This window comes from Carassius carassius, chromosome 5, assembly GCF_963082965.1.
Source record: "Carassius carassius chromosome 5, fCarCar2.1, whole genome shotgun sequence".
Taxonomy (NCBI): Eukaryota; Metazoa; Chordata; class Actinopteri; order Cypriniformes; family Cyprinidae; genus Carassius; species Carassius carassius.
The window spans coordinates 34,827,559-34,849,721 of NC_081759.1; the positions used below are offsets into that span (position 1 = coordinate 34,827,559).

The 22,163-nt window shown below is 41.3% G+C and overlaps 1 protein-coding gene across 13 annotated transcripts in view; it reads left to right on the forward strand.

The window, feature by feature from the left end:
* LOC132141408 (splicing regulator ARVCF-like) overlaps positions 1–22,163 on the forward strand; it is a 116,353-nt gene that overhangs the window by 7,927 nt on the left and 86,263 nt on the right. For 11 of the 13 annotated variants that reach the window (XM_059550880.1, XM_059550884.1, XM_059550882.1 and 8 more), the window contains exon 3: positions 444–677. The exons of 1 other annotated variant lie outside the window; for it this stretch is intronic. In XM_059550880.1, the coding sequence (XP_059406863.1) occupies positions 465–677 (213 nt within the window). In that variant the 5' untranslated portion in view covers positions 444–464. Of the gene's footprint in view, positions 1–443; positions 678–16,413; positions 17,071–22,163 lie in introns of those variants that run through there. One more of the 13 variants, XM_059550891.1, reaches the window with a different exon arrangement.

Here is a 22,163-nt window from a genome sequence, read left to right on the forward strand (position 1 = left end):
ACTCTACTAGACTACAGTATATGCATCTAAAATGCAAACTGGACTATGGAAGGCCTACAGGGACAAAACCTATTTATGTTTATCTTGTCTTATTAATTTATTCATTAGGACTGTGTTTTAAGAGTAAGCTTTTGATTTTGTTTTATTCCTAGTAAAATTATATCTTGTCGATTTTTTTTATTTTATAGTATAGAATATTCCAGATTCTGAATATCCCCTCACCCTATAAGCTGTTAAGTTCTTTGCTTTCAATGTGCTTTTAATGGAAAAGAGACATGCTGCTATAAATAACTTCTTCTTTTTTAATGTTCCACAGAAGAAAAAAGTACAGAGAGTGTGTAATGTTAAAAGAATTTACATTTTTGGCTGATCTGTCCCTTTAAATGGCTATTTTTTTGTCTTGGATCCTTCTCTCTCCCCTATTTACCCTGCCCTGTAATCAGCATATAATTTTTGGTGCTGCCATGGAAGAATATGACGTGCCGTCAGCCGCCAGTATTCTGGCATCAGTCAAAGAGCAGGAGGCGCGCTTCGAGCGTCTGACCAGGGCCCTTGAAGAGGAACGCCGCAATGTCTCCTTACAGCTGGAACGCGGCAGTCTGCCCTCTGATCGACTGGTAGGCGGCACCACAGGCGGGAGCAAGCAACCCCTGGCCTGGCAACAGATGGTCATGCAGGTAAACCATTCCAGCTTGGCCAGTCATGCGTCAGTCTGTGTGAATGAACAAAGCAGCCCCATACCTCTTCTCATGCTGATGCTGCATCATTTCCATTTTTTTTCATGAAATCAGTCTGTCTCTATCTCATTTAGCTTGAGCTGTGTTTGGCTGTGCTGAGCTATTGCTCTGGGTGTTGTTCTGCAGTGACTCATCATCTGTGCTTAGGATGAGTTGTCTTTACACTGATTTTTTTTCTTGTCATCTCTGTCTGCCACATGCTTTTTAATATTATCTCAAAGACTGTAACAATTCCTCGTGATGCTAAGGCAAATGTGTGTCTGAGGCTGTGATGTTATAAGGATGCCTTCCTAAAGTCAGTATGAGAGGAAATCAAATTTATACAGTTACAGAAAAGTGTAATTCTCTATGAAAAAAACTGATCTTTTGTCACTGCTTAGACGATTATCTGTCTCTTCCATTAAAGGGTTAGTTCACCCAAAAATGAAAATTAGCGCATAAGACCCCCCAGCTCTTAATCCATGGTTTTTCAGTGTGAAAAGATGGATTTCAAAATCATGAAATCACTTATGAAAAGGTTCAAATATGCAGAAGATGCTGGAAAACCAAAGATTGTGCAGGAGCTGGGGGATTTTTCTGAAGAACAGCAGGCAGTTGAACTGCCAAGGACCAAGGCAGGACTCATGAACAGCTATCACAAAACAGAAAAAAAACAGTCATGGATCATCCAGGAAATGACACACAGTATTAAGATTCAAGGGTATGTAATCTTTTGAATGGAGTTATTTTTATAAATTAAGTAATTTTTTTCTTGTGGAGTATATATATCTTTTATAATACCTTATTCAGTACAGACAGTACAAAAAAAATAACATACAATTTTAATGAGCTCTCTTATTTTGTTAAAATTATTAATATATTTGCATATTCTGCAAGGGGTATGTAAACTTATGAGCACAACTGTATATATATATATATATATATATATATATATATATATATATATATATATATATATGTATATGTTTTATTGACTTTTTAAGGTTGATATATTCAGATATTTACTTTAAGCAGTTCTCTCATGTTTTCATTGTATCAGTGGCTTTTCTTTTTGCCTTTTAAATCATAATGTTTTATCATTTGAAAATGCATGCAGTTTCTTGGAATGTTATATGAATAATTGGTACTGCGCAGTTGTTGTGGTTCTGCAGGTGCGCCTCATTCATCTTGTGTCTTGTACTCATTAATACTGCATTGGGAGGTGTATCAGGTGTTAATAGATTTGATTCCCAAAGAATAAAAGGTCTCACCTCATTCACGGTTTTATCTTCGGTCTGTTTACTGAGTGGAGACATTGATTTATTTCGTTTATAAGCCTATATTATTCTTCACAAGGCCTAAAAGGTCACAAAGTGACAGAGGCACACAATAGGCCTCCATCAATGACACCATAGACAGCTTTTCTTTAAAGTAACCTTAACTGTCTCACGTGTAAGTAATGTTCAGAGGTCATGACCTGAGGCAGTACGAGGAACATCACAGCTACTTCTTCCTGGAATCTAGAAACACTTTTTAAAATTCAGGAAGCGTGCCTGGAGGACTGAAGCTAGGTTCCTGTGGCCAGATCTGTCTAAATGTTTTGAGTCTGAAAGGCCTGTGGACAGCTTTGGAAAAAAAAGCCCCTGATTTGATCAGTGCTGTCTGTGATAAGACACAAAGAGATGATATGATACACCTCAGAATTTCTGTTATTTGTTATTATTTTAAATGTACTGTAAATGTAAGTGATTACTTTTTTAATTGTGCACTTAATAAAGCAGTCATAGACTATACATAGTGGAAGTACATTTTTCAGACTTACCCTATAAAGCTTGTCTTTCTTTTTGGGTGTATTTCTTCCATGCCTGTGGACACGTTGGGTTAGTCGCAAAGCACAAGGAAGCTCGCTGCGGGGAAAAGCCTGGGAGGCCCAGAGTCTTGTAAATCACCTGCTTAACAATGACTTTCTCACCCTCCTCCCACACACATACACAATCTCCCATGCCACCTCGCTTCCAGTGCCATTAGGAAAAGTCAAACCTCTTGTAAAACTATAATTAAAGCAGCAGTGAAACTGCCTGCATTGCTTTCTCGCACCTCTCGTTTTGCTTTTTACTGCTCTCACACATACATAGTGCTAAGTTTTTTCTACAAATTTTTTTTCCCCCTTCTTTTAGATTCCAGAAGTTTTCCTTTGAAAATTACAGATGTGACTAAAAATATTGGGCAATCAGGGAATGTGGAACATTTGTGTATGCACATAATAAAACAAAACAATATTCTGCAAATATTATTATTAATGAGATTTTTTTTGCCTAAATGTCTTTTTATGCCAACAAAATAATACCATGAGGAAAATGGCATATCTTAGTGAAAATAAAGTTGAAGTTTGCATTTATCAGGTATTTTTCAGCTGTGGTCATTGCAGTGATATGAAAGCTACATGAATGGTGATGTTTTATCATGTGAAGGAGTCACATGGGCATGTGATCGTCAATAATGTGCTTAAATGTGCCTCACAGAGCTGCTTGGAAGAAGCTAACTATTGTTAGGTCATACTTTATTTTCAATAAGAAGTGCAAAAAAGAATATAGAGTGAAACTGCCGTGGATGAGCAATGAGAAGTGGAGCGTGAAGCTTCAGGTAGTTGCCTGTAAAGCCCATACAGGATGTCATATATCAGGATCCACTTCCAGTGATATGGCTATATTTCTTTCATAATACATTAATCCTATGAGTAATCCCTATTTTTGATATGTCTGCAGGTGTTACAAAGGTGAATCTGCTCGCGTGTTTCATAATGCTGGCACACTGAAGGACAGGCGCTCTCATTGAGGAGTGGGAATAGCTGCATTCTTTGTATTCAGAGCAACTGCAGGTGCCCACAGCTATTCATATTCTACAGAGAGCTGCTCGGACTGCTCTCATCCCCATTCCACAATCCATCAAATGATTAATCCTCTAAAAGCCCTAAAATACACGAAGAACAGTGTTTTCTTGCTTTTTTTCTTTTCACAATGTTGCTTGATCTTTTTTTCCTCACTCTCAGAGTATAAATAAGGTCATGTCCAGCATTTCCTGTGTTCTCTGAGTGCTGAGTGATATGTTTAATGTCTGTCTTAATAGTTTTATTGGTAACCCTTTACAATCAGGTCCCATCCGTTAACATTAGTTAATACATTAAGTAATATTCAATAACAATGAGCAATACATTTGTTGCATTATTTATTAATCTTTAATAAATCTCTTTAATTAATCTCTAAACATTAATAAAAAAAATAAACTATTCACTATTAGTTCTTGTTAACTTAGGATCATTAAATAATATTAACAAAAGCAACTAATGATTTTAGTAAGTAACTATGTGGATATAACTATGTTGGAGTGCTTTAGTATTTTGACTAATTTAGTAATCTAATGTTAAAAACTGAAAAATTATTTTAAAGTGCAACCAGTTTATCTAATGGCTATAAAGTATTTTTGTGATATTATAATAATAATAAAAAATAATAAAAAACTAAAGAGCAAGCCTGGCCCAGGTGACAAAAAGTAACGCAAAAGTAAGATAATGCATTACTTTCAATAAAGGGTAACTATATGCAAATTGATTTTAAATTGATCTAAAGAATCAATAAAGAATCCTCAAAAAAAGAATGTGTCATGGTGTCAACAAATATTAAGCCGCACAACTGTATTTTAATATATTCATATTGAATAATCATCAAACAGCCATTGGCAAACAGTGATATTCACAATGTTATATTAGCAAAATAATTGTCTATACACATTATATTGTAAATGTTCAGTATATCGCCCAGCCCTAATCAATCCGGGACACTATTAGTAGTCTAGCTGTCTATAATATTGGACTATAACTAACTCGTCAGCTGCTGAATGTAGTTGAAGGTCTCCTGATTATGCCGTATTCTTAACCATATCAGCAGGAGTGACTTTGAAACTACTTAAAAGACCAACTGCTGTTCACTCGGTGGATCCTGAACTCATGTGTTTAAAATAAGAATCTCTTGCTTTATGAGACCCCTGAGTCACTCCAGGAATGTGACCCCTTTACTCGGCATGTTCATATATAACCAAACAAGTATGTGTGCTTGACTCTCTTATTGGGAGTCCAAATTGAAACCACTTGAAGTGTGTAAAATCCACTGTTACTTGAAAGAGTTGTTCGGATGCTTCTGTAACGGCCTCGGTTAGGGTATATGAAGGACGACTCACGAGATGACTTCTTTTTCACAATTTATTGGCTCCTGTAGAACACAATGCACATTAATTGCCTTCTGGACTCCTCTTACTGTACTTCTGCTTCCCTCAGCAGTGCAAAACGAGACTGAGCCACTTTATTCACCAGAATAATCTACATCATGTATTTAGAATACATTACAAATACATTACTTTAACATTACATGAGGTATTTTGCTCAGTGTGCACATTACTCACAGAAAATCATTAACTAAGTCCAGAAAATATTAAGCATAAAATGCAACAAATCCATAAACACAGTACATATGTTTCCTTAAAGAAAATAGCATAACAGCAACACTTAGTGGGCTGAATAAAAAGTGTGTGGTAACAGAGACAACGAAAATTACATTAATAAACAAAAGAAAAACGCATACCTGTAGAACACAATGCACATTAATTGCCTTCTGGACTCCTCTTACTGTACTTCTGCTTCCTAAACATACAAAAATACAGCGTTTACTCTACACAAAAGTAGCGCTGAAATCTCCGACGAGCTACATTGTTCACATGAGAAGGCCCGCCTGCCGTGGTAAAATGCGGCTAGAAACTGAATATGAAAACACTGCTAATAATTATTTTAGCGGTCAAACTAACACAAAACTGCTACGTCGCATTATTGTATTAACATCAGACAATATGCCTTGAAAGTTATAACTTAAATGATTCAATTTCCAAAGAAAACAGTACATTAGCCTAGCAGCACATTTCTTCACAGCTTACCCTCAGCAGTGCAAAACGAGACTGAGGGAGAGCGAGCACTATGGAAGCTTAGGAGGTACAGAAGGGATAGTGTGCAGATAGGGTAATTTCCACAGGAAACATTCGCAAAAATAAAGATAAATAAAAATAACTCAAAGAGATAAAATTCACAGATATTCAATAAAATCATTAAATGATAAATGAAATTCACAGATACTAATTTTGAGAATAAGAATTATTAAAGTGCATTTTTAACTCTGTTACACCCACCCCCACTGAATTTTATCGAACTTGGGTTCCGAGTACACAAACACTGAAGAAAACACTACAAAATGACAGATTACAGAGGGTCATCATCAAGAAAACCAACACCAAATGTATCCCATAAGGATGAAGTGGTATGAGGGCAGCGCTAAACCCTCAATCCAGCAACTGGCGACAGGGGTGCCTTGTACACCCCACAAGACCCTAACGCAGTGCAATGTAGGCCCATGACAAGAAAAAAAAAAAAAAAAAATTGTACATCTTAAAAGGACACCAAACACCAATACAAAGAAACTGCAGAACAAAACTTAAGCTATGTGGTAATGCTTTAGTCAGTAAAAGCCTGGAACATGGACTTGCAAACAGTCTTAACATCAAACTTTTCCTGAATAACATCCTGCCTGGACATAGTCTGTATGAGTCTGTTTACAGGTTTGACTAAACGACCAAATCTTGATCTAACCTGTATAAGTGCACTGGAGCCACTAGAGTGCATGGGTGGGGTCTGAACAGTAGTGTGTAAAGTGTCTGGCGAATTGTCTGCCTGTGTCACAGTGTCATGAGTGTGGTCTGTTTGTCTCAGGACGTCCACAGCAGTCATAAGTCCAGAGTCATAAGTCTGGTTGTCCTCAGGCAAGACTGGGGAATCGTCAGAGTCACGGGTTACGCTTGTTACATCAGCAACATCCACTTCTGACTGACTAGGTGCAGACAACTGTGTGATCCATTCTATGGTTCTTCTCTCAGAGTCCACAGGCTCTGGAACAGTCAAGGGGCTCTGTCCCTCTACCACAGTCATAGCTGAGTGTCCAGCACTTCCATCAACAAGGCTGTCAGAGGCTGTACAAAGAGTCCTGTTCGCTCCCTCAGATGATACAGCAACAGAAACGGATGAGGCGTGGTCAGACAGTCCAGATGAGTCACCCACAGGGAGGAAATTGGCCAGCATCAGCAGGTTCCTGTGGATCACTTTCTCCTGTCCAGTGATTGTGTCGCGGATCCTGTATGTGTGTGTCGCTGCGTTCATGTCCACCACAGTGTAGATTGTTGATTCCCAGCGGTCAGCAAGTTTCTTTTTACCCCTCTCTTTCCTGTTGGCCATGAGCACTCTGTCACCAATGTCAATTTTGGAGCCCTTCGCTCTCTTGTTGTACAGCTGAGCATGTCTATACTGCTCTTTTGCAGCATGGTCTTGTGCAATAACCATTGCTTCTTTCAGATCATCGGTGAGACATGCCACGTACTTGTCGAAGTTTGTCACAGCAGGGTCATTAAGGACACTCCGAAAGAGAACGTCAACAGGTAGGCGAGGGATGCGACCAAACATAAGGTAAAAAGGGGGGTAGCCAGTCGTCTCATGGGCTGTGCAGTTATACATAAAAGTCAGAGTCTGTAAGCGTTGCGGCCAGTCAGCTTTATCTTCAGGAGAAAGGGCACGAATCATGCCACCCAAGGTTCTATTGAAACGTTCCACACTGCCGTTTCCCATAGGGTGGTAAGGGGTTGTGTGTGACTTCCTCACACCTGAGACTTTTAGAAGCTCACTGATCAGCCGACTCTCAAAGTTTGCACCCTGATCACTGTGGATTCTCTCGGGGAATCCAAAGACACAGAAGTACCGGTCCCAAAGAACCCTTGCCACCTGCTTAGCTGTCTGGTCTTTACATGGAAACGCCTGAGCCATCCGCGTAAAATGGTCTGTTATTACTAAGACATCGACAGACCTGTTTTTGGAATCTTCTGCCGACCAAAAATCGATACAAACAAGCTCCAGTGGCCTGGTTGACATTATACTTTCCAAGGGGGCCCGTCCCTCAGGCTCAACTGTCTTGCTGACGATGCATCGCTGACAATGGCGAACATAGTCCCTCACATCTCTGTCGAGGTTTGGCCAGAAAAATCTCTGTCTTGCCAAGCTGAGGCTCCTGGACTGAGCTTGATGTCCAGCTCCGTCATGAATTCCTTGCAGAACATCAGGCTTTAGTGAGTCAGGAACCACATATTGGAAACGCTTTGCCTTGGTTTTCTGGTCTTTAGAAACCCTGTACAGCACACCGTTGCTCACAGTGAGCCTGTCCCAATGCTTCAAGTACCTTGTGACATACACTGACTCCTTGAACCTTTCTCTCCTAGAAGGCCTCCTACGTCTCTCAACATAGGACAGACCACGAGAGAGAGTTCCATCCGCCAACTGCTTATCACGGAGTTGCTTTTCAGTGTAAGCTGGTAAGCTGTCTTGTCCAGGTGGAACCAACTGAGGTAGGTGTTGCAACACTGAAACAGCACGAGCCCTCGGGCCAACATCCCATGCTATGTGCGACTGTAGCACAGCAGACACATCCTCCACTTCAACAGACTGGGTGTGGATGCAAAGTGGACTGCATGCGGACTGGGAGTTGTTTCTAATCGGAGAAGGTTTCCTGTGACCACTGGATGACCGGAAGGCGTTTTGGACAGAAATACTTGACATGTCTTTGACCTCATTCAAGAGGCCAGCATAAGGTTCAGCGAGCAGCCTGCAGCCAACACTCTCCTTGACAAATGGTACACGGCTCAGGGCATCAGCAACGATGTTCTGCTGACCAGGGACATACTTGATGTCAAAGTCATAACTCGCCAACTTGGCAACCCAGCGTTGCTCACAGCAGTCTAGCTTTGGCTTTGTCAGGATATGAGTCAGAGGGTTATTGTCTGTCCAGATTGTGAATTTGTGGCCTTTCAGCCAGTGGCTGAACTTGTCACAGACTGACCATTTCAAAGCCAGAAACTCCAACCGGTGAGCTGGATAGTTCTTTTGGGACTGAGATAACGACTTGCTGGCGAAAGCGATGGGCCTGGCACGTGTTTCACCTTCTTGAACTTGAGACAGAACTGCACCTATTCCATCCAGAGATGCATCAGTCGACAGCATAAAGGGACGGGTGAAGTCAGGATGAGCCAAAACAACACTGTGAACCAGTAAAGCCTTCAGGTTTGCAAAAGCCTCTTCTTGCTCCTGTGTCCAGTCAGATGCACACAACTTCCTGCTTGACAGTTTATTTTTATGTTGCCTGCCTTTTCTTTTCTCACCTTTCAGTAGTTGAAACAGAGGTTGGGCGATTGCAGAATATTTGGGCACGAAGTGCTGATAGTAATTAATCATCCCCAAAAATGATCTTATCCGCTTTTGCGACGGAGTAACACCATCAGTCTCCATGAGGTCAGAGCTCGTCATTTTTGTGATGTTCTCAACCTTACTGGGATCCGTTGACACTCCATTCTCATCAATTATGTGGCCGAGAAACTTAACAGACCTCCTGAGGAAAAAGCACTTTTTGGGGGCCAACTTTAAGTTGTGACTGCGCAGTCTTTCAAACACCATCCGCAGGCGCAACAAGGCAGTTTCTTCATCAGGAGCAAACACCAACAGATCATCCAAGTAGCACAGTAGACTCAGATAGTTTTGGTCTCCAAAGATGCTGGTCATCATGCGCATGAAACTTCCAGGGCTGTTGCAAAGGCCCTGTGGCAGACGATTATATTCATACAGGCCCATGGGAGTGGTGAAGGCAGAGTATTTCCTGTCGTCCTCGTGCAGTGGCATGTTGTAGAAGCCAGAAGTCAAATCCATTGTGCTGAAGAAACAGTTACCTCCCAGCGCTACCAAACAATCTGCCTGGTGAGGGAGGGGATGAGCATCCTTGAAGGTCCTCTTGTTCAACCAGCGAAAGTCTGTACAGATGCGGAGATCTCCGTTCTTTTTCCACACAAGCACCAATGGTGACGCATACTCGCTTGTCGACTGTCTGATGATTTCTTTCTCCTCCATCTCACTCAGTACCTGGCGAAGTTTCTGGTACTGGCCAGGGGGCACTCTCCTGTATGGAAGCCTGAATGGTCTGCTGTCAGATAGGTGTATGCGATGTACAAAGCCCTTCGCCTCCCCACAGTCCAGGTGGTGGCGTGAAAAGACATCTTCATACTGTAAAACAAGGTCCGACATCCTCCTCTTACAGTCCTCTGAAACTTCACACGATTCAATGTCGACAGCACTGAGCCCAACCGACCTGAGCCTGTCCTTGGCGTCATTTCCATTAGCAGTACATGATGCAGCTGACTGGGTGCAGCTGACCAGTGGAGCCTCTGGACGCTCAGCAATGTCCAAGTCCTCAATAGACAAACATGAATAGACATCTGCCAGCTTAGCATTGCGTCTCAACAGCACCGGCCTTTCAGATGTGTTGATGAGCTTTAGTGGGATCCACCTGTCTCCCCACAGGGAAGTCACAATCTTCGCAACCAAAACACCTCTAGGAGCTGAGCGGGATGACGTGGGCTCTGTCATGATGGTACTGCCTGGGGAAACAGCTGTGTTTTTGGGTAGTTTCCCCCAGATTAGATACTCACGGCCAGGCTCGAGGCATGTAGCTGAGTTACTCCTAACTGTCCCGATTTTGACAGGAACATCTTCACCTCTCCAGATGTTCAGGCCAGACAGCATAGACAGGAAATGTTCAGCTTCTGGGTCTCTGTCAGGGCAGGGGCCGGACACTGTCTCCCAATAGGACTCACATAACTTAGACTGATGCAGGATGTGCTTTATAACATTGGTTCCTAGTATCAACTCATCATGTTGTCCTGGAACAATAAGCGTGGGGACTAACACTTTACAGCCATACACTTCCATTTCCACTTCAAAAGCACACTTTGGCTTAACACGAAGTCCACCACATCCAACAAGTACAACATTCACATCCATCAGCTTTTGGTCTGTTATCACTCCAGCATCTCTCAATTTTGTCTCAGCTGCCTCATTTATGCTGCAAGCCATTGAACCACTGTCCAACATTCCACCCATTTTCACTGAATCACCCATTATCACAGATGTGTAGAAAAGACTGTCACTGTTGCCCACTCTGTGAATGTTCTGATAGACAACAACAACTTCAGAGTCATTACATGAGTCTTTCACAGACGTGTAAACAGTCTCAGCATCAAACATGTCATTGGTTTGGGAGTCTAAATAATGACCCGTACTAACTCCCTCTGGATACAGGTCCTCTAGTTTCCCTCAGACCGGGATTGGGAGGAGTTGTTTGCGGGGCAATCCTGTTTGGTATGGCCTGGAGCAAGGCAGACAAAACACAGTCTCTCCGACATGCAGTGGGAAATGGTGGTGTGACTGGACCCATTACAAACTCTACAAACAGCTTCTCTGGAACGCCTGTCTCGCGCTGTGCGCTGAAATCTCCCACCTCGGATGGGCTGGGAAATATTGCGCCGCTGCATTTTATCCATCATCTCCTGAAACATGTCGACCATTCGAGTGAGAAGTCTATCCTCTGACTGTTGGAGGTTTTGTGCAACAACTGGGACAGAGGCATGGCTTGGAGTACGTTGGAGCTCACCTTGAAATGGGACAGGTGTTGGAGGAGAACAAGGAGGAGGATGACACCCATGGCGCTGAGCGTGGAGAGAGGAAAGTGAGGGGCCCGAGTCATCGTGTTGCTCTGATAACGTCAGACTTGAAGGTGGTAGAGAGGTCTGCTCAGAGGTGATGGTGGTGATGTGGCTTTTCAACTGAGCAGTGCTAGTTGGTCTGCAATTAGCCCTCAGCTCTCTTTGATAATCATCAATCCTCAGCTGAACATCACGTGAGGTCCACTCACGAATTGGCTTACATTTTAATGAACAGGACAGCTCTGGGTCAGGGCAGTGTTTGACAAACATAAGGGCCACTTCATCATTCATATTCTCTGTCTGTTTCCCTTGTCTGTGTAACCCTTCAAGAGCTAGGTCTGCTGCCTTGTTCAGTCTAATCCAATAGTCGACAGGGTTTTCCTTGTGTTTAGGTAGAGTAGCATAAAAGTCTGCGAGTGGGAGACACGAGGGAGCCTCACTGAAATAGTGAAGAAGCACATTGTATATCATTTGAGGTTTACGTTTAACATCAAGTTCAGGATCACTACGCAGGGCAATCTTTACAACATCTCTGGCCTTGCCCATTAAATGGCTCATAATTTCTTCTGCTTGTTCATGTACAGGAATCTCTTGTTTTCTGAGATGAGTTTTAGTCATGTCAATCCAGTCCTGGACTGAGATTTTGTCAGTGTCGTCACCTCTGAAAGACTGAAGTCCTTTATCAGATTTAAGATGAACTGTCACATGTGGGAGGTCATGTCTATTAATATCACAGTGTGTGTTCTGATCGGGAGAAGTAGTCTGATGGTCACCAGTCATGTTTACAACACCAGCTGACATCAGCTTTGTAACAATCGATTCACCTATTTGAGCACCTAGCTGCCCTACCATATCTGTGAGATGGCGAATGACATCAACATCACTGCTAGGTGTGGAAGTGTAGGGACCATCCCTAAGATACCCACTAACAGGAGTACATTCCGGGCTCTGACCTAACCCTGTATCTCTATTACCAACATTTATACACTTGAAATGTCCCACATCCCTACTGTTAATATTATCATGGAGCCAAGCACCCCTACCTTTCGGCAAACTAGGACTACCAAACGTATCCATTGTTATAATAGCGTCTGCTTTCAATTCATCAAATGTACTTGCGTTGTGTGTATTCATAAAGAAACAGAGAGGAGTAATAGCAGATTAATCTGAAGAGAAAAAAAAAACGATGTATACAACATTAACAAAATCACCAATAAACTGAGTTGCAATAGGCCTACTACACCCTAACCCACAGTTTTTTTTTTCGTTTTGCTTTGTCGTTTTAACCTGGCCACATAGTAATCTTGATTGCAGAACAGGACGACAGCATCCACGGCGATGAGCATCAAGCTGATCTGTAGATCCGACAGGTCACGGCACCAGTGTAACGGCCTCGGTTAGGGTATATGAAGGACGACTCACGAGATGACTTCTTTTTCACAATTTATTGGCTCCTGTAGAACACAATGCACATTAATTGCCTTCTGGACTCCTCTTACTGTACTTCTGCTTCCCTCAGCAGTGCAAAACGAGACTGAGCCACTTCATTCACCAGAATAATCTACATCATGTATTTAGAATACATTACAAATACATTACTTTAACATTACATGAGGTATTTTGCTCAGTGTGCACATTACTCACAGAAAATCATTAACTAAGTCCAGAAAATATTAAGCATAAAATGCAACAAATCCATAAACACAGTACATATGTTTCCTTAAAGAAAATAGCATAACAGCAACACTTAGTGGGCTGAATAAAAAGTGTGTGGTAACAGAGACAACGAAAATTACATTAATAAACAAAAGAAAAACGCATACCTGTAGAACACAATGCACATTAATTGCCTTCTGGACTCCTCTTACTGTACTTCTGCTTCCTAAACATACAAAAATACAGCGTTTACTCTACACAAAAGTAGCGCTGAAATCTCCGACGAGCTACATTGTTCACATGAGAAGGCCCGCCTGCCGTGGTAAAATGCGGCTAGAAACTGAATATGAAAACACTGCTAATAATTATTTTAGCGGTCAAACTAACACAAAACTGCTACATCGCATTATTGTATTAACATCAGACAATATGCATTGAAAGTTATAACTTAAATGATTCAATTTCCAAAGAAAACAGTACATTAGCCTAGCAGCACATTTCTTCACAGCTTACCCTCAGCAGTGCAAAACGAGACTGAGGGAGACCGAGCACTACGGAAGCTTAGGAGGTACAGAAGGGATAGTGTGCAGATAGGGTAATTTCCACAGGAAACATTCGCAAAAATAAAGATAAATAAAAATAACTCAAAGAGATAAAATTCACAGATATTCAATAAAATCATTAAATGATAAATGAAATTCACAGATACTAATTTTGAGAATAAGAATTATTAAAGTGCATTTTTAACTCCGTTACACTTCAACACTCACTTTTAATATAGTGGTTGTCTTATAGTGATTCAAGACTTGATTCGAGCAGAGGACTGGATAATGAGCTTTGAGTAAGTCAGCGTTTGGAGAGCAGCTACTGTGTGAGAATGTCGGTATGACACAGAAGGACAGCTCAGACTGAAAGCAGTGGTGTGGAGATGATATTTAAAGGGGTTATATTATGCGATTTCAAGTTTTCTTTTCTCTTTGGAGTGTTACAAGCTGTTCATGAATAGCTAAGATCCCTAAAGTTGCAAAGACTAAAGTTTCAAACCCAAAGTGATATTCTTAGTTAAAGTTAAGACTACGCCCCTCGTTTAACGCCCCTACGTGTCTACATCACTGTGTGGAAAGATTTGATTTGACAGTTGACATTTTGTCAGTATTTACTCACCTTTACCTATATAGCATTCTCAAGCTCCAAAATGACAAAAAACTATCAAAGGTGGCCTGAGTTGTGAAGTATTCTCAAGTCATGTGATCTCTTTGTGTGAGGAACAAACCAAATTTACATGGTTATTCCCTGATAATCTTCCCCTCCAGTGGGTTGAAGCTGAATTATTGAAACAGTGAATTAGTCAAATATATGAACAAATCATTCATACCTATTTTGTGAACTGGATCAATGGATTAATCGAAAAGATCCAACGCAATAGAGTGATTTCTCATGGATCTGGCATTGTTGATTATAATATGAACACACCACGGAGAGCAAATACAATTTTCATTGAGTATTTTGGATTGACTTTAGAAAACTTGGAATATAGAGTCATGTGGACTAGTTGTATGTTATTTTTATGGTGACTGTTGCATAATTTCAGAGCTTAGCAACTGAACTTTCTTCATTCACTTTCATTATATTGAAAAGAATGGCCATGATATTCTTTAGATGTTATATTTTTGTTGAAATTATTCCTTTTAATGCAAAATTGTATGCCCTGCATTTTCCTTTTTTTAGTTTTGATTCTTCATATTCTCTCTCAGGATCTCATTTACCAGATCTGTGTTGTTGTCAAGAACCAAGACTGACATTTTTGTGTTTGATAATGCATATCAAGAGAAACAATGTGGTATGTTTATTTCCAAAATGTCTTTGTATTAAATATAATAAGTGTTCGTATACGGAGGTGATGCATTTAAAATGTGATCTTTGCTTAGTCGCCACCTTTGAAAACGGCTTCTAGTGATGAGATTCATTACATTCCAAATCTGGGTGCTGCAACCCTAAGCAAACATCACACATCTTCTCGAGCAAAAGCCTTCTCAAATATTCAGTTTTCATAAATATATTTATGAGACTAAAACAGTCGCATGCACGTTGCGTATCTTTCTTATCATTTCTTGTTCATTATCCGTTTTCTCTCTTTGTCTTTCTCTCTGCAGTAGTCCACGTTAACCTTTCCCAGCGTCTTTTCCATTGCAGTAACTCCTTGGGCATGAGTCCACCTAAAACCTTCTGATTACTTTCAGTTTATTTATTTATCAACACTTTTTCTGTTGATGTGTTTATACTGTTCAGCAACCACAGGGCGTTCTGCAGTCTGTTTGGTCTCAGACTCTGTAGTAGAAAAAGAAGCAAATTCATTCAGGCCGACTGCAAACAGATTCAGGCTGTTACTGCTAGATAAGACATGATGCTCTTCAGTATGGGGGTGTGTTTGCGCTGACTGTTGTTCAGAGTTTGAGAAGGATTTGGTTTTTAAGTAAAAGAGCGTGCAAGCTCCGAGGTGGAATATTTTCAGCTTTTTTGAAGCATTTCTACTCAGAGTTTGCACTTGAATCAGGAGTTTCTTGGTCAAATAAGTTCATGAAGTTACTTCTGACTGAGACACAGGCTTGTAATTACAAATTAGTTGTAAGCATTTGGTTTATTTTTTGAAACCTAACTTTGTGTTCGTGTAGGTGTTCAGTGTGAGACTGGCATATTGTTCTGTCAAACGAGCTGTCAATTATTTTAAACATTTGCTTGAATTTGAACACAAAAATTGTTACAATTAACGGATTTATTCTGAGGCTTATTAATTTATTTTTAGAGTCACACTTTATTTTTTAGGTCCAGTTCTCGCTATTAACAAACCATTTACTACAACTTTTACCTCAATAAACTATAGGATGATGCACGAAGCAGGCAGTTGATTCTTCTAAACTTTATTGTCTCCAAGAGCACACCAATATCCGGCCCACAACCGAGAATGAGTTTGACACCTAGGGTGTAATGTGCCCATCCTTGAACTCTCCCCACATCCGGCTTTGTGTTAAAGCCATTCATAGATTTGGATTAAAATTCTTTCACATTCTCAGTCACTGAATGCTGTCTGAAATCATTCTGCAACCTCTTTCCTTTCCCTTCTCATATTTAGCAGACTGAAAGGACAAAAGGACAAAAGCTGAGAGAGAAAAGAATGGGCTGAGAGAGAGTGTATGGGTTAAAAAAAGGAAAATAACAAAGTTTTCTGGAGAGTTGCCCCCCTCTCAGGGCTCATGCTCTTTTGGCATGTTGGCTGGGTGGAGCCTCTCTCTCTTTCCACTCCAGCTGCGTCTGTCTGTCAGCCCCCTCCCCCTCCAATCCGTCTGACCCTTGTCTGCATAGATGCTCGGTGAGGAGAGGGAGAGAACGAGAGTACAAAACTCTATGCTGTGAACAGGGCAACTGCCTTCTGGGAAGATTCTATTCTCTAAACACACACACACAGACCCCCCTCTCCCCGTCCTCTACACCCGTCCGCCCCCCTCTCACTTAGTCTCAGAGGGTTTTGTTCCAGCACCGGGCAACTTTTTTTCCCATCCACTTCTTCGTGTGTGAGCTGTTTTGTTTTGGTTCTCTTCAGCTGGATTTCTGAAATTACTGAAGGATTCATTGGACTGTCTAGAGCATCTCTCCTCATTTTGAAATCATTATTCACCCCAACGTTTGCAGCATCCTCGCTCGTCGACGGTGGAGGCGGGTTTCTCCTGTCCCTGAGAGGATTACAAGCATGTGTTAGAAAGAGCGTGTGTGTGACAAGGAGAGAGAGAGAGAGAGAGAGAAAGAAGACGTAAGAAGACGAGAGAGACGGAGAATATTCGTGCATGTGACCGTCAGGAAAGGATGGCTCTGTGGCTCTGAGCTGCCTCGGCTCTCACAGGACGTACTCACATAATAAAGAACGAAAGGCTGACTGGCTGACAGACAGACAAACTCCACTCACAAGAGAATCGTTGTTCTCGCGTTTCTCCCAGAGGCTTAACCAAACAGGATTTCCGTGATGCCGGCTGAAGTGAAGCAGGTCAGTTTGGGGATTCACTTGCTCTCATCCTCCTTTCTCTTCTGTTGATTGCTTGAGTGTATTTGTTTTTAAATGATCTCTTCAGTGGTTGGGTTTGGGTTGTGTTGGATGTTAAGTTGCCCCTCAAAATTCCCTCCTTTCATTCTCTTTTACTAATCTTGCATTTTAATGTAGAATATCAACACGTTCTGTTGTGGTCACATGCTGCGTACGGTCAACATTCAGTATGCATCTTTCCAGAGGTGATTCAGATTCAGTTGTGCTCAGCTGTCAATAACATTCCCATAATGTAAAGCAGCATGCAAAAACATCTAACAATCCAGCTCAGGTAAACATAAGGAATCCTGAAGGATTTATAAGAGAAAAAATAGTCAGTAAAGTTGATCAAAAGAAGCCGGGATTAAAGATTTACTGCTTTGCTTCCTCTTCTCCCTCCCTTCCTCCCCAGCACTGGACACATCAGTGGTCAACTATTTGTTTTCTTTGTTTTGGAGCTACCACATTGCCATGCAAAGCTGTGAGGAGGTCAAAGGAATGTTCTTTTTAATCGGCACACAGGGATTTTCTAAAGATTCATTCCCGAAAGAGTGCTGTGTCATTCCATACCGTAAAAATGTGCCAGGTCGAACAGTTAGGACATGTGAATAACAAATAGGCACATGCTTTGAAAGAAACAAGCAGTTTTTGTGCTCAAATGGGTTCTGAGCTAATGAATTTTGTGAAAGACATTCTTATAATCATCCATTTGACTGCGTTAATCTGTTAACGGCTGTCTCACGGATGATTGCTGCTACATAACTGGCACAGGAGAAGCAGTTGTATTTTTCGATACGCTAAGCATAACAAAGTCTCAAGGCACCGAATTTGTAGTATCTCCGTCCTTGAACCCTTACCTCCACAGGACAGACATTCCTGCCATTCTTTGGGGTTCACTAACCTCCGCTAACCTCATGGAGATCAAGAGGCTCTGCTTTCGGCTGGAGTGTCTGACACAGTTGATGTTGTTGTCTGTCATCTTGGTTGTTAGATTAACCCACTGAGTGTGAAGACACAAGCTCACAAAACAGTTGCACCACTTTTTTTATTAGAAGCTTTAGAGTGTGACATCCAGTCTGTTGTGATGCTTAAAGAACATGCTTAATGTCTCAAAGCATCTCAAAAAGGTCTCAAACCTAAATACTTTTTCTTCACTGTAGGTGATACTTTTTTTTTCCTTAAAGCAAAATCTTTTTTTCTAACTTTTTCTAAAAAATAGCAATTCTGTCATACTTTTATTTGCCTTTGTGTCATTGCAAAATATGAATTTTTTCTACTATGGAATGCAAAAGATTTTTTTTTAATTGCATACAATGAAAGTCAGTTTCAGTGGTGTTTTGGACCCCAGGGACTTTTTTTATTTTGTGGGCAGTTTTTTAATGTATTATATACTGACTGCTTTACAACTGATCGCTTCTTTGGCACTCTGCAATGCATCTTGAGTGTGAAGTTAGACATCTCTATAAATGAAACACATTCATGTTCACACGTGTTACATGCCTGAGACCAAAAGTAAATGCCTGCAATGTCTTTCTCTAACCGACATGCACTGCGGGTGGGTTACAGTGACTCCGGTTCCAGAGTTTACCATCCTCAGCCCTCAATTACCGTGGGGTGAATCAGCCTGCCCTGAGTCTGAGTTAAATATAAATGTCTGATACTTTAACGGAGGGAGGCAGTGCCATTACTTCAAAAGAGATTTTCTCATCAAAACTGAACCAACCATCTCTAGACACAAAAATTATTTATCTTTCAAAAAACCATTTACATTTCATTTAGACTGAGCTATTGACTTCCACCGCAATTGTACAGTGTTTGCTTATACCCAGAGTGCTTATTTTAAGTTTTGCTGGCATTTCCAGAAGTTATTTGCCTATTTTATGGGGAAACTGAACTGTTTTAACCTCCATTAGTTCTGTGATTCTTTCTATTCCTCTTCATTCACCTTCCTGTCAGGCCTTTCTTTTATAAAGCATTGGCCATTCACTGTACCAGAACATGGATCAGTATTTGAAGACATATGGAGCAGAAGAGGCTGATTGTGACTGTGAATGGTGCTGTAAATGTCAATGACCCAAAAGATCTCAGAGTAATTGTGCTGGTGCTCATCCAGGCTATCAGGTTTGTTGGGCAGGGGTGGAGTAGGAGGGCATGGCGAAGAGGCTCCAAGCAGCATTGACTCTACTGGAGCTGTGCTGTCCAAATCAGGGCATTTCAGAATCGCTGGCATGACAGAAAAGAGATCTACTCCACCTCTCGAGTGGGTGCCAGAGTTTTGGATGAGGTGATGGCTTTAAGATAATAGCTGGGCCTCCTAACCACTCATCTCCTCTAAGTATCTGATACCCTCTAGATGCCAAGTTGCAGCTGATTTTGGATTAGCAGCCCAAACCACACTTGTGCTGGCTCATGGGTACCTATGTTACACTGGACGTGCCATGAAAACTTGGCATGCTATCAGGACATCCATCAAATTGTGCTGTCCAGTAACCCAGTTGGCATGCTGACTACGTGCCCGATATAGACCTTCCTTACTTGCCTGCATTTTCTCATGCAATGCAGAGCAGCACCAGCTGACCCTTCCATAACACCCATCAAACTGCCTCTGTTTCTTGGCTGCTCACTCAGTCTCATTCAGTCAGACACCCTTTCAGATGGATGTCTGTTCTCACACTCAGTAAGCTGTTCCCAAAAGTGCTAATCAAAAGTGCTAATAAGTTTTAATGAGCTGAATATTTGTTAGCATGAAGCATTTAGCCTCTATACCCCTCGACAGGGTCTATAATATCATTATAAATTAATTCATTTATCTTTCATTAAGCCGAGTAGAATCACGTATTTATTGTTAGGCCTAAGAACAACATAGTTTTTGACAAATTATTTAGTGCAAATTGAGGCTACGTTTATGTGACAACGATGTAGTCAAAAACGTTTTGGGGAAGTTTTTCCCCATGCGTTTTTAAAGTTTCATACATAAAAACGTTTTCAAAACAATGTGCATTTACACATATCTGCGAATATGACCAAAAACACTGTGCTATGTATAACAGGCCAAGGAAAAGTTGCTGCTTAAGTTTTTATAATAGCAATTTGCATATACTCCAGAATGTTATGAAGAGTGATCAGATGAATTGCATAGTCCTTCTTTGCCATGAAAATTAACTTAATCCCAAAAAAACCTTCCCACTGCATTTCATTGCTGTCATTAAAGGACCTGCTGAGATCATTTCAGTAATCGTCTTATTAACTCAGGTGAGAATGTTGACGAGCACAAGGCTGGACATCATTATATCAGGCTGATTGGGTTAGAATGGCATACTTGACATGTTAAAAGGAGGGTGATGCTTGAAATCATTGTTCTTCCATTGTTAACCATGGTGACCTGCAAAGAAATGCGTGCAGCCATCATTGCGTTGCATAAAAATGGCTTCACAGGCAAGGATATTGTGGCTACTAAGATTGCACCTAAATCAAAAATTTATAGGATCATCAAGAACTTCAAGGAAAGAGGTTCAATTCTTGTAAAGAAGGCTTCAGGGCATCCAAGAAAGTCCAGCAAGCGCCAGGATCGTCTCCTAAAGAGGATTCAGCTGCGGGATCGGAGTGCCACCAGTGCAGAGCTTGCTCAGGAATGGCAGCAGGCAGGTGTGAGCGCATCTGCACGCACAGTGAGGCCAAGACTTTTGTAAGATGGCCTGGTGTCAAGAAGGGCAGCAAAGAAGCCACTTCTCTCCAAAAAAAACATCAGGGACAAATTGATCTTCTGCAGAAAGTGTAGTGAATGGACTGCTGAGGACTGGGGCAAAGTCATATTCTCAGATGAAGCCCCTTTCCGATTGTTTGGGGCATCTGGAAAAAGGCTTGTCCGGAGAAGAAAAGGTGAGCGCTACCATCAGTCCTGTGTCATGCCAACAGTAAAGCATCCTGAAACCATTTATGTGTGGGGTTGCTTCTCATCCAAGGGAGTGGGCTCATTCACAATTCTGCCCAAAAACACAGCCATGAATAAAGAATGGTACCAAAACACCCTCCAACAGCAACTTCTTCCAACAATCCAACAACAGTTTGGTGAAGAACAATGCATTTTCCAGCACGATGGAGCACCGTGCCATAAGGCAAAAGTGATAACTAAGTGGCTCGGGGACCAGAATGTTGAAATTTTGGGTCCATGGCCTGGAAACTCCCCAGATCTTAATCCCATTGAGAACTTGTGGTCAATCCTCAAGAAGCGGGTGGACAAACAAAACCCCACTAATTCTGACAAACTCCAAGAAGTGATTATGAAAGAATGGGTTGCTATCAGTCAGGATTTGGCCCAGAAGTTGATTGAGAGCATGCCCAGTCGAATTGCAGAGGTCCTGAAAAAGCAGGGCCAACACTGCAAATACTGACTCTGTGCATAAATGTCATGTAATTGTCGATAAAAGCCTTTGAAACGTATGAAGTGCTTGTAATTATATTTCAGTACATCACAGAAACAACTGAAACAAAGATCTAAAAGCAGTTTAGCAGCAAACTTTTTGAAAACTAATATTTATGTAATTCTCAAAACTTTTGGCCATGACTGTATGTTTGTTCCCGCTTGCCACTAAAATCGACACGTACTGCACATGTCTACATACCTAACATGTACTACGCACACACATGACATCACCATTTTCATAGATTCCCTTATTGGGTGTTTACATGGAAACGATAATGGTGGAATTTTCAAAAACATGCAATTTGAAACCCATTTTCAAAAATATACGTTTTCAGTCCCCAAAACACCATTGTAGTGTAAACAAACAGGCAAAACGCTTAAAAAGTTTTTGGCTGAAAACGTTGTTGTGCAAACTTATTAATTATCTATCTGTCCATCTATCTATCTATCTATCTATCTATCTATCTATCTATCTATCTATCTATCTATCTGTCTGTCTGTCTGTCTGTCTGTCTGTCTGTCTGTCTGTCTGTCTGTCTGTCTGTCTGTCTGTCTGTCTGTCTGTCTGTCTGTCCGTCCGTCCGTCCGTCCGTCCGTCCGTCCATCCATCCATCCGTCCATCTGTCCATCTGTC